A 19,463-nucleotide genomic window follows, 5' to 3' on the forward strand; every position below is an offset into this window, starting at 1 on the left:
TTTTGTGCTTTATGTGTCCCTTCATGTTTCCACTTCACTATCACATTGGAAACAGTGGACCTAGGGATGTTTAGGAGTGTGGAAATACCGCCTACAGACATACAACCCAAGAGACACTCAAATTACCTTACTATGTTTGAAGTCTGTGAGTTCCGCAGAGTGCCCCATTCTGCTCTCTCACAATATCTAATGACTACTGAAGTCACTGATATGGAGTACCTGGAAGTAGGTGGCAGCACAATGCACCTAATATTAAAAACGTATTTTTCTGGGGGTGTTCAGATACGTTTGATTACATAGTGTGTGTCTGAAAGAATAGACATGAAAATATAAATACATGTGTCTTGATGGCAAATCTTGCAGATTGCACTCTTTGTTTGGCCTATTGCAGGAATCAGGTGAGGGCGGGACCGGTGAGGATAATGTACAAGGAATACTATGTATGTAGTGTGTTACATATGGGAGTTTGGGTTGGCTGGGAAGTATGCTTGGATAGCCGAAGAAGTTAAGGTGTCCACTCATAATAAGTGAGAACTCTGGGTTCGAGTCTGGATCCCGTACAAATTTTCACCTGTGGCCATTGGATTTATTTCAATACCCAATAGCAGCTCATGTCAGAATTTCATTTTTGCCATGCATGTTAGGGTTAATATTGCTCTTGGTTCTGTATCTGTAACAGTACACCCAGAACCTGGTGTTTTTAGAATAATGTTCTTGGAGATACAACCAAGATACAGCTATAATGAGATCTGAAATCAGTTGCTTCAGTGTTAAATGACACATCTGCTCAAAAGGGCTTGTTGCATCAAACTCTTTGCTTGCTTATAGGTTTCAGTTTAATTCCTTAAATTGATTTTAGTAGCATACTTATATTTTTTCACCATGTCTTTTCATTGTGCCATGAAAAAACAAAACAGTCTTCTTACAGGTTCTTCCACCTGCAAAAGCTAAGCATTATAGCATATTTTTCGTACTTCAATCTTTATTTCATTCAAAAATAATGATAGCACCTCTTGATCAGACCTGCTTGAAATAAGAGCCATGCGGTTAGAGTCACCATGTCACTGACTGCGCGGCTCTTTCTACCTGAGGTTCAAGCCCTCCCTCGGGCATGGGTTTGTGTGTTGTTCTTAGTGTAAGACAGTTTAAGCAGTTTGTATGTCTAGGGCCGATGACCTCAGCAGTTTGGTCCCTTAGAAATTCACACACATTTGAACATTTTGAAATAGGAAAAGCACAAGGAAAACCTTGTGTCATGTTGTCAAGCACAAGAAGTGTAATTAACTCAAAAATATAACCATTTGTTCCATGAATTTAATTGACGCAAATACAATCACTGCTGCATCTCTTCAAAATTTCAGACTGTGCATTATTCATAATAATGAGGACAAAGTCTTCCCTTGCCAGTAGTGGTTGAGGTTGGCTGCTTTTATCTTGTGGCTTGTAGAACAACACACAAGGGTTATCACTAGCACTGATTTCATTTACCTACACTTCTACATTGATGCTGTTGTTTTTGTGAGTGACATTGTTAGAAGTACAATATGGTCCATGCTTTTTGAGGTAAAGTGCTGTCTGCCCATAGCAGCCAGAGACAGTGGTCATGTGTGTGAGAGCTGTGCTTTTTTTTCGTGTGTGTGTGTGTGTGTGTGTGTGTGTGTGTGTGTGTTTGTGTGTGTGTTTGCGCACACGGGCGCGCATGCTTGTGCTATATTAATGCTGTCTGGATTTTGTTTTATGTACTGCTGTTTCCCCCTTTGCTAGCCTGAAAAACTGAGTCAACATCCCTCTGTAATGAGTGTAATGTTGAACTTGGAAAGAGAATAGGGTGTTAGTATTATATATTGCAAAGCTTTGGGAATATACACTCCTGGAAATTGAAATAAGAACACCGTGAATTCATTGTCCCAGGAAGGGGAAACTTTATTGACACATTCCTGGGGTCAGATACATCACATGATCACACTGACAGAACCACAGGCACATAGACACAGGCAACAGAGCATGCACAATGTCGGCACTAGTACAGTGTATATCCACCTTTCGCAGCAATGCAGGCTGCTATTCTCCCATGGAGACGATCGTAGAGATGCTGGATGTAGTCCTGTGGAACGGCTTGCCATGCCATTTCCACCTGGCGCCTCAGTTGGACCAGCGTTCGTGCTGGACGTGCAGACCGCGTGAGACGACGCTTCATCCAGTCCCAAACATGCTCAATGGGGGACAGATCCGGAGATCTTGCTGGCCAGGGTAGTTGACTTACACCTTCTAGAGCACGTTGGGTGGCACGGGATACATGCGGACGTGCATCGTCCTGTTGGAACAGCAAGTTCCCTTGCCGGTCTAGGAATGGTAGAACGATGGGTTCGATGATGGTTTGGATGTACCGTGCACTATTCAGTGTCCCCTCGACGATCACCAGTGGTGTACGGCCAGTGTAGGAGATTGCTCCCCACACCATGATGCCGGGTGTTGGCCCTGTGTGCCTCGGTCGTATGCAGTCCTGATTGTGGCGCTCACCTGCACGGTGACAAACACGCATACGACCATCATTGGCACCAAGGCAGAAGCGACTCTCATCGCTGAAGACGACACGTCTCCATTCGTCCCTCCATTCACGCCTGTCGCGACACCACTGGAGGCGGGCTGCACGATGTTGGGGCGTGAGCGAAAGACGGCCTAACGGTGTGCGGGACCGTAGCCCAGCTTCATGGAGATGGTTGCGAATGGTCCTCGCCGATACCCCAGGAGCAACAGTGTCCCTAATTTGCTGGGAAGTGGCGGTGCGGTCCCCTACGGCACTGCGTAGGATCTTACGGTCTTGGCGTGCATCCGTGCGTCGCTGCGGTCCGGTCCCAGGTCGACGGGCACGTGCACCTTCCGCCGACCACTGGCGACAACATCGATGTACTGTGGAGACCTCACGCCCCACGTGTTGAGCAATTCGGCGGTACGTCCACCCGGCCTCCCGCATGCCCACTATACGCCCTCGCTCAAAGTCCGTCAACTGCACATACGGTTCACGTCCACGCTGTCACGGCATGCTACCAGTGTTAAAGACTGCGATGGAGCTCCGTATGCCACGGCAAACTGGCTGACACTGACGGCGGCGGTGCACAAATGCTGCGCAGCTAGCGCCATTCGACGGCCAACACCGCGGTTCCTGGTGTGTCCGCTGTGCCGTGCGTGTGATCATTGCTTGTACAGCCCTCTCGCAGTGTCCGGAGCAAGTATGGTGGGTCTGACACACCGGTGTCAATGTGTTCTTTTTTCCATTTCCAGGAGTGTATTTTTCTAGAAAATAAAATAGCATGAAAGTGTTAATGTGAAAAGATAGATGTTTTATTATTGCCGTTATTATTTATTTGTGTTAACTTTCTACCAGACTCGTACTCTGCATGATCTAAGTAATCCTTTAATGTGTAGAACATTTTGCTTAACAAGTACTTCTTAACTGCTTTTTAAAGTAAGTTTGCTTTAGAATACTTTTAATTGCCTAGGGCAATTTATTGTACAGTTTTATTCCGTGGTAGAAAATGCCGTTGTGTGTTTTGTGCTTATTCTTTCTTGGTAAATGTAGGTTCAATTTAGCCCTTTTTCTGTGGTCACTGCGTGACACTGTTGTTCACGCAGTAATTATCAATACCATTTTTTATGTAAATGTACTCACACAGTGTAGTTAAAACACCCAGTGTTTTGAACAGATCTTGAAAATGAGCTCAGTTGCTTTGTTTGGTTATTATTCTTATACCCCTTTTCTGTAATTTTAAAACTGCATTTCTATTTACTGCCTTTGTTTTCCAGAAAAGAATTCCATAGTTAAGAACTGAGTGTATGTATGGATAGTATATAAACAAAAGACACTAGCTGTTATCACTGATGACAGGACTGGAATCCCCTCCAGGGTCCATATGTTGAGCTGTCTACCTTAATAAGGCAACTCCCATCCCCGTGTCTCCTCATCGGGGACTCCAGTGCTTACTACCCCCTGTGGGGGTTTGCCACTTCAATGGGTAGGGGTCTTCCAATTCACCAACTTATTATAGGCTTTGATTTGTGTCTCCTCAATGACAGTTCCCCTACCAGTTTCAGTGCTGCTCATGGCACCTTTACTGCTATTGATCTCACAATCTCCTCTCCTGCTCTTGCCGCTTCCCTGTATTGGTCACCTCATGATGATCTTTGTGACAGTGACCACTTTCCACTGATTCTGTCACTCCCATGCTGCCACCAGGCAGACAGGTCCTCACATTGGGCATTCCAGAGGACCAATTGGCCTTTACACATGTGTATGGTGCACTTCGATACCTCTCTTTCATATTACATTGATACAGTCATGGAGGGCATCTTTGTCACTATTCTTCAGGCTGCTAGCACTGCTGTTACCCTATCCACAGGTCCCCCTGGTACCGTGATAGACCAACGACATAGCACTTGCTATCCAGGACTGCCAATGGGTGCTGCTTTTAAGCACCTCCGTACTAAAGCTTGCTACTACCTTATTAATCAAAGTAAAAAGGTATTCTGGGAGCACTGTTTCATCCCTGGAGCATAAGCCTCTTCATCGCAGGTTTGATCCAAGCTCCATAGCCTTCTGGGCCACCAGTGGCAATCACCTTTCCAGGTCTTATCCTCCAAGGTGCTCTGTGTACTGATCCATTGGTCCTTGCAATGCACTTTGCAACAGCGTCAGCATCCTCTTCCTATACTGCTACCTTTCTTCAGCAGAAACGCCAAGTTGAACAGACACCCCTCTGTTTCAACCCCCACCAAGCTGAATCCAATAATGGCACTTCACTGAATGGGAACTCTTGCAGGCTCTTACCTCTTCACATGACACGGCCCCAGGCATGGATTCCATTCACATCCAGATGATCCAGCACTTGGACATTACCCAGAGACAACATCTACTCAGGGTCTTTAATTGTATTTGGCTCACAGGTGCCTTCCCCTCACAATGGCGAGACAGTATAGTTATCTCATCGTTAAGCCTGCGAAGAACCCAACAGCTACCGCCTGATTAGCCTGACCATCACATTTTATAAACTGCTCGAGAGGATGGTTAGCTTCCTGTTATGTTGGGTACTCAAATCTCTGGGCCTTTTGTCCTCACATTAGTGTGGCTTCCGGTATGGATGATCTACAATTGACTGTTTACTCAGATAGGATACAGCAATCTGACAGGCTTTTACTCACCTCCGGCACCTTGTCGCGGTCCTCTTTGACCTACATAAGGCATACGGCATGGTTTGGTACCATTGCATTTTAGTTACCCTCCAAGACTGGGGCTTTTGCGGCCCCCTTCTGATTTTTATCTGTGAGATTTTATCCCATTGGCTCTTCTGGGTTGGAGTTGGCACTTCATTCAGCACCCTTCAGATCCATGAGAACATTATCCCACAGGATTCTGTGTTAAGTGTCACCCTCTGCCTCATAGCTATCAGTGGGCTTGTAACCTCTGTTGAGCCTCTGATTAACCTGGCGTTGTATGTTGACAATTTTTGCATCTGGTGCAGCTGTCACTCGAGAGCATCTGCCGAGTGCCACCTCCAAAGTGCCATCTGACAGGCCTCTGCAAGGATCATCTTCCGTGGCTTCCAGCTATCTCCCTCCAAAATGCAGGTTATGCATTTTTGCTGTTGACCCACAGTACACCCCAATCAAGAACTTTTTCCAGTTTTTCCCCTCCAAAACCCGGGTTATGCATTTTTGATATTGGCCCACAGCACACCCCAATCAAGAACTTTTTTTAGGTGACCAGCGTCTATATGTTGTAGCACAGTCCCATTTCTTTTGCCCAATTTTTGATAATAAGCTGAAGTGGGTGGCCCATATTCACCACCTGTAAACTACATGCATGCTCTCCACGTCCTGGCCCACACACCTTGAGGTGCAGACCATGCTACTTTTCTCCATCTTTACCATGATGTGGTTTCATCCAGAATAGCGTACGGTAGTCAGCCTTTTGGCTCATTGGCTCCTTCCACTATGAAAATACTTGACACTTTTCATCAGTGTGGGGTATGTATGGGTATTGGTGCCTTTCGCACTAGTCCCGTTGACAGTCTCCTCGCAGAATGGGGATTCCCCCTCTACAAATGTGATGAAGCCAACTCCTGGTTTCTTACGCAATCACCATTTACCGATTCCCTAACCATCCCGTGCACCCTGACGTCTTTGCAAATGAGGGACGTCTCCATCCTGATACCTACCCCTAGATGGGATTTCCGGTTGGCATGCATCTTACTTCCCTCTATTGAGATCTCCATCTCCACTCACTGAAATGTGTCCTGTATGTTTTCTCTCACCCCTCCCTTCCTTGGAGGGTGCCTAGACCACAGATTAGGATTGAGCTATTCCGGGGTCCTAAGGTCACTGTTGCCCCTATGGACTTCCGGCATCATGTACATTCCATCCTTGCAGAGTTCGAGGGGACTATCACTTCTGCACTGATGGTTCTAAGAAGATCTTTGATAAGGCGGGATATGCTTTCACATCTCCTACTGGTTTAGAACACCATTTATTGCCAGGATCGTGTAGTGTGTTCACAGCAGAGCTGCTGACCATTAACAGGTTCCTCCATTTTGTCACTCAGGCCTCCCTCTACAATATTTTAATATGTACCGACACAATGAGCAGTATGCATGCTATAAACTGGTGCTACTCTCATCACCCTTTGGTCTCTGCTATCCATGACCTTCTCTTTGCCCTTGGCCATGACACCTACTCAGTTGTCTTTCTCTGGGTCCCAAGTAATGTGATCATTCCAGGGAATGAACTGGCTGGCCACTTGGCAAGAGGAGGAGATACTTACACCCCATTCTGTTTCATTGTTCCAGCTGCAGATATGTGGATCTACATAAAATCTCTCTTTGCCCAAAGGCACTCTTCCTAATGCTCCTCTCGGAAGGAGTCCATTGTCTTATGTCGTCTACGCATTGGTCAAACCAATCTCACCCATTGTTTTCTCCTGTGTAATGAGCCACCCCCACAATGTGGCTATGGAACCAGACTGTTGGTATCACATACATTGGTGGAATGTCCCCTTCTTTTGACCCTTCATATTAAGTATAGTCTTCCAGATTCATTATCTTTGACATTAGCAGATTCATGGATGGTTGAGCTGGTCCTCAGTTTCCCTAAATTTGGTTGCCCGAATGTAGAGGCTTGCCCATTCTCTAAAGCAGGATAGGTGGCGATCTGTGGCAGCTCTGATGACAGAGTACACTGCGTGTGCGGGCACAAGTGTTTTAGAGCACACCATTCAGCACAAAGTGTTGAACATGTTGTTCCACAGCAGAGGACCTCTACGTGTTTCCATGTTGACCTAACAGCATCATCAATTATGATTGTAGTGGGCATGGGATCATCAAGATTGGATGGCAGATCAATGAAATCATGCCACCTGGTCGGATGAATCCCTTTTTTGTTAAACCAGGTTGATGGTCTTGTCCAGATATGCCATCATCCAGGTGAATGGCTACTCAAAACATGCAATGTGCCACAAGTGCAGGCCGGTGGGAGCAGTATTATGTTACGGGGGACATTCACTTGGGCTTCCTTGGGACCTGTGGTCGTAATCAAAGGCACCATGACAGCTATGGACTACCCGAACATTATTAGGGACCACCTGTAACTCCTTATGCTTGATGCATTTTCTAACAGTGATGGCATATTCCAGCAGGATAACTGCCCATGTCACAAGGCCCAATCATGCTGCAATGGTTTGAGGAGCATGATAGTGAACTCATGTTGATGTCTTGGCCATCAAATTCGGCTTATTTGATTTCGATGAAACCCAACTGGGACACTGTCGGGCAGCAGCTCCATGTCCACAGATCAACCGCCCATAAATTCTAGGAGTGTGTGACCTGTGCATAGGTGCCACAAACCTCTGGAAACCTATGAAGTACTTGTCAAATCTATTGCAAGCAGAATCACTGCTGAATTGTATTCCAGAGGGGGGACCAACACATTTTTAATTAGGTGGTCATAATGTTTTGGCTCAGTGTATTTATGGTGATATGGAATCTCTTCTCTCACTTCAGATTTCCCACTATCTTATGAAATGTAATATAATAATATGTTGCACTGAACAAAATTTCAATACAACATTTAAGTTGAATTAATACCATTTTTTACAAGGGCAGTTAATACAAATTAGCTGAAAGCAAGTCAGAAACTATCACAAAATCCATGAATCCAAAACAAGTGGTTGTTCATTCTTTTTTGTGTAATTGATCAGTCATGCTTTGTACATGTTTATAGCCAGCTTGTTCCTTTATTAAAATTCAGTATTTTTACCCTGCATTTGACGATAATTTTAGTGAACATCATTTTCATTGTCAAGAGGAGACTGTTAGATCTATAGTTTTATAGTTTTTTATGTCTTGTCAGTCTCCACAAACAGAAGGCATTGTGTTGCAGACAGGCTAAAATATTAAGCTTTTGGACAAAGTCCTTCTGAAATAGAAAACACACAGGAAATCACTCAAGCACAACTCACACACACGTGGCCACTGTCTCTGGGCACTGGTGGCTGACTAATGTGTGCAGCAATCTGTCAGGGTGGGTGGTGGATGTAAGGAGGAGTCATGGGGTGGGGAGGGGGAAGATGCTGTGCTGCCTGTGGGAGAAATGTGGTGGGGACAGAATAGGGCTGCTAGGTGCAGTGTCAGGAGGCTGTACTGGGGGGGAGGGTGGTTAGGATGAGGGGAAAGGGAGGGGGAGAGATGAGCAGTAGAGAAGGGGAAAATACTAGTAGGAGGATTGGTGGGATAGAAGGATTGTGTAGTGTAGAAGTGGGAGCAGGAAAGGGGATATTGGGGATATGTGGGTGGAGGACACGGACTAGCAAAGGTTGAGGCCGTGGGGTTATGGGAATGAGATATGGAATTCCGAGCTGTGGTTCAGAAAAGTTGTTGTTGGTGGGAAGAACACAAATGGTACAGGCTGTGAATCAGTCATTAAAGTGAAGCACATTATATTGGGCAGCTTGTTTAGCAACTTTGTGGTCCAGCTGTTTCTTGACTACAGTTTGGCAGTGGCTATTATTTCGGGCAGACAGCTTGTCATTCCCATATAGAAAGTGGCAAAGTTCTTGCAGCTTAGTTTGTGGATCAGATGACTGCTTTTACAGGTAGCCCTGTCTTTGATTGGGTAGGAGATGACAGTGACAGGGCTCAAGTAGGTGGTAGTGGGAGGATGTGTGAGACAGGTTTTGGATCTAGGTCTGTTGCAGGGATATGAGTCATGAGGAAAGGGATTAGGAGCAGGAGAGGAGTAAGGATGGACAAAAGGACATTTGCATAGGTTTTGTGGACAGCGGAATATCACTGTGGGAGGGATGTGGAGGATATTCCTTGTTTCAGAACAGAGGTAATTGAAACTCTGGTGGAGAATGTGATTCAGTTGCTCCACTTCTGGCTGGTACTGAGTCACAAGAGGATTACTCCTTTGTAGCCAGACAGTGGGTATGTGGGAGGTGGTAGGTGACTGGAGAGACAAGGCACAGGAGAGCTGTTTCTGGACAAGGCTGGATGGATAATTTCCATCTGTGAAGGCCTCAGTGAGATCTTTGACATATTTGGAGAGGTACTGTTCATCACTTCAGATGCAACAGATACAGGCAGTTAGACTCTAGAGAAAGGGCTATGTAGTGTGGAATGGGTGGCAACTGTTGGAATGGAGGTATTCTCAGTGGTTGGTAGGTTTGATGTGGACAGAGGTACTGATGTAGCCATCGTTGAGGAGGAGATCAAAATTGAGGAAGGTGGTTTTTTGGGTTGAAGTGGACCAGGTGAACTGAATGACAGAGAAGGTGTTCAGATACTGGAAGAATGTGGATAGGATGTCCTCCCCCCTCAGTCTGTGAGGGGACATTAGGGATGGCTCTTGTAGAGGCCGTGGATAGCGGTAGTCAAAAGTGGGGGTAGGAGGTGAACAGGTTGGAGAGTTTTTTGAAGTGGCAATGTGCATGCAGCTCTAGTTCCTTGAAGACAAGAGTTTCAGAATGGGGCATGGGATACAGGAAATTGGGACTGAAGAGAAGGAGAATTTTATGGTTGAAGAAGAGATATTGCAAGGAGGTTTGGGCATGATTCATATGTTTTTGTGGGACTAAGGTGATGAGGGCTATGGACTGACGAAACCTGAGCAGAATGAGGTCATTGTCAAAGGGTGCATTGTAGCTAGAGATAGGTAATTTGTTGGTCAGGCCATTTGGAGGAATTCCATGAGCTAGGCAACAGTTCAGGAACAGCATGCAGGACTGGGTTCTGGCTAGGGATTGGGAAACTTCTGTGTTCTGGCACAGATGGAAGGATCAAAGATCCACAGGGAAGAACAAGAAATTTAAAAATGGATGGAAAAATCACAAAATTAATGAAGTGGATGAAGTACAGGAGAAAAGTGGGGCGTATAGCGAAAGACAAAAACAGGCTAATAAAATCTATGTGAAAACATAATGGGGCCAAAGAGAAAAATAAGTAAAAAGATGATAATACTGGGATGCAGGCGACTGGGTGGATATTTGTGAAGAGAGAGGGCAGCAGGTGTAACTGGATTAGGTGAGGTCAATATGTACATGCTGGAATAAGGGAAGAGAGAAGGGGGTGGAGGTTGTTAATTGCGGGGTCCAACAAAGTACATGTGACACAAGAAAGGTAGAGAAAAACATGCAAAAATATGTCAGGTTGGAGGAGGAAAAGTGATCAGTTTCAAGGTTCAGTGGGAAGAATGTGGGACATGAGATGCTACACCTACAGTCCTTGCAGTCACATAACCATGTGTTGTGTGCAGATGAGATTGTTGATACGGGGTATCTTGGAAATAAGAGTATGTGCAGTTTGGAAGGTGGCAATAAAACACTAGAAAAAAGAGGAAGAAACTGAGTAAAGTAATGCCCTAGAGCAGGGGCGGGCAAACGTTGCACGCGGCTCATGAGCGCACAGCGCTGCACGTGTGCTGCTCGCGTGCAGTCGTCCAATGGGGCAGTGGCGACAGCCGGCAGGTTGCGGCAGTGTAGTGCCAGGCTAAGCTGCGGACGTTGATTCAAAGTGACCACTACATAGTGAACGTTGTATCTGAAGTACCAGAAAATGCAGAGTGAATCAAGGAAACAGAGAAGTGGAGATTTGCTATCTTTTAAAAAGGAATGGGAGAATCAATTTTTCTTTGTACAGAAACGTGAAAATTCGAAATGTTTAATATGTGGCAGTATTCTCGCTGGTCAGTGGAAGTTTAGTATTGAACGCCATTATAATAAATTTCACAAGGACGAGTACAATTTATTTTCGGATTCTAAGCAGATGGGGAAATTGACTGAACTTAAGAAGAGCGATCTGACGATACTAGATGAATCTGACGTAAGTTGCTGTTGTCACGAGAGATCTGCGACTTTCTTTCGTCTTGTCTCTCATCTAACTGATTTTACATTTTATGGAGCACTGTTTTCAATTTTTCAGGATGACAACAATGATAGCCCAGTGGTACATGCAAGTTATAAGATTGCGCTTAATATTGCGAGAGCTGGAAAACCATTTGCTGAAGGTGAGTTTATAAAGGAGTGCATCAATGACGCTGCCCGCTGAATGCAAATCAGTTTCAAGCTATCACTCTTTCTCGGCGGACTGTAAGTCGTCGTATAAGTGCCATGGTAGGTGACGTTTACCATCAATTAAGGAGTGCAGTGCAGGTGCTTATTGCATTTTCTATCGCACTTGATGAGTCCACAGATATTTCAGACACCGCGCAATTAGTGATTTACGTCCGCGGCGTGGACACTGCTCTGCACATAACAGAGAATTTTTTAGATATGATATCTTTAAAAAGCACGACCACCGGCGCAGACATCCTAAAAGCCGTTGAAGAAGCTGTCGATTCAGCTGGCTTAAACTGGGAACGTTTGGTGTCAGTGACAACTGACGGAGCACCTGCAATGAAAGGGGAACAAATGGGATTTGTTGGATTACTCAGAAAAAAGCTACAGCGTACAGAAGAATCATTGTACAGCATCCACTGTATTTTGCACCAAGAAGTACTCTGTGCAAAAGCAGCAAAACTGGGGGATGTCATGCAAGTGGTTATTCGGGCAGTTAATTATTTGAGATGCCATGGGCTTACATAAAGACAGTTTCACACATACTTAGCTGAAATTGGGGAAGAGTACAGTGACATACCTTACCACAGTGAAGTCCACTGGCTTAGCCATGGTAATGTTCTCAAAAGATTTTTTGAGCTGAGAATACCAAGAAATCAGTTCTTAAAGGACAAAGGAAGATACGACCCCAAGTTAGAAGATCTAGAGTGGTTTGCCGCCCTTGCATTTTTAGTGGACATTACCGGACACATAAATGCACTGAACACAAGTTTACAAGGAGAACATTAGCTGAAAAGGTACAAGCTTTAACTAGCAAGCTTGATCTGTGGGAAAGACAGCTCTCGTCAGGGAACACAGTCCATTTCCCTACTCTGTCTACTGTGCAAGAACACAATTGCAAAGAATATGTTTCCATACTTAGTGCAGTAAATGAGGAATTTCTCAAGCGATTTGGGGATATATCATATTTATCCCAAGCATTTGAATGGTTCTCAAGACCATTTGCTGTTTCTGTAGATGATATTCATCCCAATTTGCAAATGGAATTAATAGATCTACAGTGTAATTCACGTCTGAGAGACAAGTTCCTTTTGGCAAGATGTGTAATAGACTTTTATCACGACTTTCCACAGCAAGAGTTTGCTCGTCTCCATCGTGAAGCTGCGAAGATAATTTCAGTGTTTGGCTCAACATACGTTTGTGAGAGATTTTTTTCTGTTATGAAAATTAATAACTCTCAGTTAAGAGCAAACATCAGTGATGAAAATTTATGTAACTGTTTGCGTTTGTCTGTATGTAGAAATTTTGTTCCAGACATTAAACGTATTGTAAACTCCACCTGTGATAATTAAATAAAATGTATCATGGGTAAAAGGCACTCTTTCAAACCATGATTTCTTTCAAGCACTCCTACTAACCTTATTCCTTCATTCAGTAAAGCAAGCTAGGAAAGAAACCGCATTACAGAGGAAGGAGTGGAGAGATGGTATGGTGGGGAGGGGAGAGAAGCGGGTGGCTAGCTTGCCCCTGAGTGCACGCAGAACACCTGTTAACTGCACGCGTGCAAGTGCACTGCACACGTGCAGCATTCCTGTCCGCCCCTGCCCTAGAGAATAGTAACAAAGTGAAATACCACTTTGTTGTGGGATGGAAGAAACTACATAAGGCAAAATCTGTCAATGGAAAGTCCTGGTTGGAATAACAACAATTCACCATAAAGAAAAGGCTTTACATCGCAGACAGGCATGGCAAAAAAGGCTGCAAAGTATTAAACTTCTGGAGAAAACCCTTCTTCCAAAATAGAAAACACGCACACACACACACACACACACACTCACAGTCATAGAAGCACAGTTTATATGCACATGGACACTGTCTGTGGGTGCTGGAGCCTAACTGCAACTACTCTGACTTAAGCAGCAATCTACTGGGGTGGGTGATGAAGGCAAGGAGGCAGTATGGGGCAGGAAGAGGAAGGAAGTATGGTAGGATAGGTCTGGGGGAGGATGCTGTGCTACCTCCTGTGGTAGCATGCAGGTGCATGGTGGAAACAGACTAGAGCTGCTGGTTTCAGTGTCACGAGGCTGTGCGGAGGGTGTTAAAGAAGAGGGAAAAGAGAGAGGGGGAGGAGAGAATACGAGAAGGGGAAAAGACCAGTAGGAGTTTCGGTGGGATAGAAGGTGTGCGTAATGCTGGACTGGGAGCAGGGAAGGGGATAGGTGGATGCAGGATGGGGAAATGGGGTGGGAATGGGGGGATGTTACAAGAATGAAGGACAGGTTTCGGACCTGCACAGTTCAGAAAAGTTATTGCTCATAGGAAGGATCCAAATGGTTCAGGCTTCGAATCAATCATTAAAGTGAAGCACGTCGTGTTGGGCAGCATTTTCAGCAACTGGGTGGTCCAGCTGTTTCTTATCAACAGTTTGGCGGTGGTCTGTCATGCGGACAGGCAGCTTGTTAGCTGTCATGCCCACGAAGAAAGTGGCACAGTGGTTGCAACTTTGTGGATCACATGGCTGTTTCTACAGGCATCCCTGCCTCTGCTGTGGTAGGAGATGTTTCTCTTTCAAACTGCCCAAAAATTCCCATCTTGGTTTTCAGTAGCATACATAAAAAGTTTGATGATGTTTATCAATTTTCAACTAGTTTCATGGTGAGTTTTCTATTATGTAACTATATACTGGTGAGTTATCTACACATCTCATAGTATAAAATACTTAAAATAACTGATGTTTCGGTAATTAACTAATTATCAGGGGGGGGGGGGGGGGGGGGGGTGCACTTCAATGTATTTAATGATGTCATAAGACCACTGTTGACGAATTTATCAAGTTTTGTTGGCCCTAAAATATCATTGGTGGGTGTTAGGAGAGAGGGAGAGGCTATACAGCTGACCGTTTAAGGGTTACTTCTTGCTGGTAACTGGTGACAAGCTTGTAGGGAGTTGTTAGTTGCAGAGAAATGATGCCAGTTCTGCACACAGTGTTTGTTTAGCTGGTTGTCGCAGTGCATATTGGGGCTGCTACACACTGATGTCATACTGGGATCGTCACCAGCCAGAATGTCGAGAGCCTATAAGCACTTCTCCTTATTGTTGTTGTGAGGCTGCTTCTGGATTTCAGTTGCCTCTCTTATTTTGTGTTTGTATATCCATGGCTGAACTGCAAGTACACATGCTTCCTGAGACTTAATAGGCTGCCGACTATCGTGATGGTGCTGCACTAGTGCTGGTCTGTTGTGGTGCCCCATGCCCCAATCAATCATAATGCTCATGTTTCCACAGTGTAGGCAGCACTGCACTGACAGTGTATCTTGTAGACACTTGTGGGGTTGAGGGCTTTTAGCACATCCTTAGTGGAACCTGCCTATTCTGGCTCCTGCTGTCACTCCAGAAGACTTATTTGATGCCTCCTCAGCAAAGCACACTGCGCTTTCAACATATCTTGGAGACACCTGCGGTGTCGAGGAGTGTTACTACATCCTTAGTGGAACCTACCAAATTCTGGATCCTGGTGCCACTCCAGAAAACTGATTTGTTGCTTCCTCAGCAAAGCATCTTACCCAATTGATCTCTGATGCACTTGATGTAAGATAAGTGGACAACCAAGAGCTGTGTTTTTATTTAATTTTCCATGTCCAGCTTCCTGTTGAAATTTGTTGCTCTGCTTATGGTTTTACAGCTGTATTAATTGATTCTGAACGTGTTATTCAGCTCTTTCATTTCATATTTGATATTGCTTGTGTTACTGATGTGGTGGGCTTGAACATTCAGTGTTTGTGTACAGAGCACCTTTGAGCTGAATGATGGTAGGATTCGGCACATAGTATTAGTGGTGTGGATCTACAGAGATGCCAACTTAAGGGTGCAAGGTACTAGGTACTGTGTGCCCCCACAACCCACTGTTCAAATGTGCATTCCTCACCATCCCCTCCCCCCGCCTCTCCATTGCCCCCCTTTTATGGGGAATCTGTTAAACTTGCATGTACCTTGTTGCATAAGAGTATGTGTCATTAGGTACCAGGATAATGGCAGTTTGATTAATATGGCACAAAGTTGATAACATCAGTCGTCTGTTAGTCTTACTGTGAATCAGTCAAATTATTAATCAGTCTTTTCTCCCTTAGTGGCCAGTTCAAAATGGATAGGTTTGTGACTAAGAAGAAAAGTGTTAATGCACCAGATGTTAGTGATGGTGAGCCTAATCTTAGTGTTAGTAAAAAAACCTTTCCAGAAAAAGATTGCAGTTATCAACCCTCTTGGAACCAACAATATGCACAATTACAATGAGGTAAAATACATCATTTTTTGAAAAATTTTTGGACCAATATTTGAAGAAAATTATTTTCAGGTTTCTCAGAAAAGGAAGAAACTTTTGTGGAAACTGGTTTTTTGGACTGGAAGAAAGGGGTAGAAAAGTTGAAACTGCACCAGGCTGCCATAGAGAAGCTGCACTGAAATCAAATCCTTAAAATCAAACATCAATGTATTTACCCAGATTTCAAAACAAAAACCGACACAAATGGAGTGAAATCAATCTCATTCACTAAAAATCGTATCTTCGCTCCCATACTTCGCAGCGCAAGGGCTTGCAATATGAGGGCATACTAATGAGACAAGTAAATTTGTCAACATTATTACATCTTTGATGTGAAGATAACCAGCAACTTATAAGGACATTGACTGTAGGAATACTGATGAAAACAACCTGAACAACCCAGCCAGAACAGAGAACAGGATCTTTCCAGTGGTAGACTTTGTGAAGGTTACAATGAAGAGTCAAAGCAGGACAATGTGAACTTCTGCAGGCCTTTAACTGGCAATATGATGTAATTATAATCTTGTTACTCATGAGAACCAGTTTAGGGAACTTTAAGCACCACCTCTCAGGACAGAAATTATCAAGCACCATCTCTCAGGACAGAAATTATGAATATTCTTCAACACTTTAGGTATCTATCCCATAGAAATAACACAGAAAAAATTAGGCAGATGATCAAAGGTCCAATTTGCCACACATTTCACAGTGGTTCACAGAGAGTATATATAGGTAAAGAAAAGTGTCCGCTGGTGAGACTGCATTGTGTGCTTGTGTACTATAACACTTGCTGCTTGCTCGAAGTTTGAATTATAGAGTGAAAAACTACTGGAACTCCAGCCCATTAGTGCAAGAATTCAGCTTAACTAAAGATCTGCTCCAATTCTCAAAGATCCATTAGGCTTCTTTCAGTACATCATATGCTTTCACTACCAGTAGAACTTACTCTACTAAACCTAAATATACTAGTCTTTACTGGGAGAAAAATCTAATTAGAACATCATGTGTGAGAAATTCACCTTAAAATTGTTTGCAAGGACTTAAGTCACATTTGAAATTACATTTATGAAATGTACTACCCAAATAGCATAAGACAAAATTGGTTTCTTTTTACACTGGACAAATTAAAGCCTATCTGCTACAGTGTGGATTTTAGTAGAAAGACAACATACAACATTTTTTTTCTTTGTGAAATCAAGAATATCAGGACCAGACAGGTACAGTAATTTTCTAAGAAGAGCTGGAAATTTTGCATTGTAATATCAGTGACAGGACATACCCCAAAATGAAGGGGCAAGCATTATTGATAAATGTTGCAATTCTCTTTGTGTAACTGACACTGTAATGAAGTTGGATTTTGCACAGCCTGCTATAGAACTTCCTCTGGTATAGTGAAACCTGATTAGTATTTGTGTTGCCCTAAACTGAGAATTTTAGGATTTATTGTGTAGTGCTCAATAACAGTCCACTGTCTTTGTGGCTGTAATCCTCTTCATCACTACAGTGTCCAGAAATGTCAGTCCTATGTGCAACAGTACACAGAGTTCATAGGAACTGCACAAAAACTACCACGAAGCAAACAACACTGCTCACATCCTTTTATGGCCGAGTACCTTTAAGTAATATAAACTAACTGCCAGTTTGAGTTTCTAGAGAATGTGTGAATATTTTCTTTTTCATACTTTATTTTGTAGGACTACCATAATCTTGTTCACTATTATGGAACATATCATCACATAATAATAATAATAATAATAATAATAATAACAGTAGTTATAATGTGCAGGAAATGGGGGAGGTGGTGGTCAGGGTCTCCCAGAAACCATCCCAGCATTCACCTAGAATTTGTTGGGAAAATAATGGAAAACCCTGATCAGCAATTGAGTAAGCCCTATAAGAATAAATTGAGTATACTAGTACCAGAGATACATAGCATAAATCCCTGTCATTAAGAACAATTGTTTTTGCTACTTCTCTGTAAAAATGACAATATTGGCTAGTTACACAGCTTAGTCTTTCTCCCATGTTGTTTATACAGAATGATCTGTGGAAGCATATTGATATGATCATTTATTTATTAATTCATTGTTTTTCATGGTTTTCTTTCTGGTAAAGGACCTTCAGGATTTTGAAATAAGTCAAAGTTTATAATATAGAAACTAACTCCGTTTGCTGTATTATATATTAACTCTGATGAAATTGATATATTTTATTTGTGCTTACAAGGTATATAAGTGAGAGAGAGAGCATCATTCTAAATCATAAGCTGTGTGTTGGACATTTGAAAGATTGGACCCAAACTGTCAATAAAATCAAATCATTTGACAGTAGTTTTTGTGTAAAAAAATATTTTATTCATATTTCTTTTTCCCTTTGCAAAAAGTATGTGATGAACTTTAATTTCTGCTATTCAAAAATGTGTCTTGGCAGCTCAGTCAGTAAGGTAATTGCTCATGGATGGCGAGGTTATGTGTTTTGAGTTCCAGTCCAGGAAATAGTTTTAATCTCTTAGGAAGTTTCAGTCAGGAATGGTTTGTTAACTTGGAAATATTGTAGTGATGATTATGTGGCATTTTACAGTACCGAGCACCAGTAATTCGCAGAATATCCATCCGAGAAAAATATTCTCCACAGGCACAACGTAAAGTGTCTGATACTTCAGTACATAACTCTACAGATGTAATACAGTCTAAGAGTCAGGCTCCTAGCACAATGCCATCAAATTCAGGTGAGTTACACATACCAAACTTTATTAAACATTTTCTGTTGGGTTTGCTCTAAAACTGTCATAGAAGATGTTTTACATATAGGCCTATCTTTAACAAACAACTATAAAATTATGTTGTGCTGCAACTAGCTTCAGCTGTTTTGTCATCATATGGTGGACCTGAACATAATACACAATAAAAGCATACAACTTCTTTCTAAAGGAAAAGACACGTTTAATACTGTAATTTTATTACATCATTACATGCTTACTTTAAAGCTTAATATTTTATACACCACATGCCCATTATTGCAAAATACGTTGATTATACCAGGATTGGAACTTAAATAGTGGAAACTATTTATTCACAACTGATACAAAAGAGTTACATGTTTGCACCTGTTACTGTCCCTCAAAGTAGTCACCAGCATTGTGTAGAACCTGTTGCCAGCAATGTGGAAGACGTAGTATACCATTAGCAGAGCCTGTTCTGTTGATGGTGTGAATGGAGTGGTCTACTGCCTGTCAAATCTCTGGAACAATTCTGAAGTGATTGCCACCGTCAATGCACAGTATTACTGTTTGTTTTTGGAGCATAGCTTGCGACCAGCCTTACGAAAGAAGCAGCAACACTTTCTGTGCAACCCACCCATCATTTTGTACGACAATGCACATGTGCATACAGCACAAGCTGTGGCTGCTCCGTTCAGTCGATGGGACTGGGAAGTACTGTACCATCCACAATACTCCCTGGACTTAAGTACTCAAGACTTTGATTTGATCTGAAAGATGAAGGAACCATTTCGTGGCATTCACATCAGAACTGTTCCAGAGATTCG

General features: G+C 43.2%; 1 protein-coding gene across 1 annotated transcript in view; it reads left to right on the top strand.

Moving 5' to 3' along the window:
* LOC126457736 (uncharacterized) overlaps positions 1 to 19,463 on the top strand; it is a 347,274-nt gene that overhangs the window by 144,769 nt on the left and 183,042 nt on the right. Inside the window, exon 4 of the mRNA XM_050094281.1 lies at positions 18,498 to 18,645. Coding sequence (XP_049950238.1) covers positions 18,498 to 18,645 — 148 coding nt within the window. The remainder of the gene's footprint in view (positions 1 to 18,497; positions 18,646 to 19,463) is intronic.

Source organism: Schistocerca serialis, chromosome 2 (genome assembly GCF_023864345.2).
Source record: "Schistocerca serialis cubense isolate TAMUIC-IGC-003099 chromosome 2, iqSchSeri2.2, whole genome shotgun sequence".
Lineage (NCBI taxonomy): Eukaryota > Metazoa > Arthropoda > Insecta > Orthoptera > Acrididae > Schistocerca > Schistocerca serialis.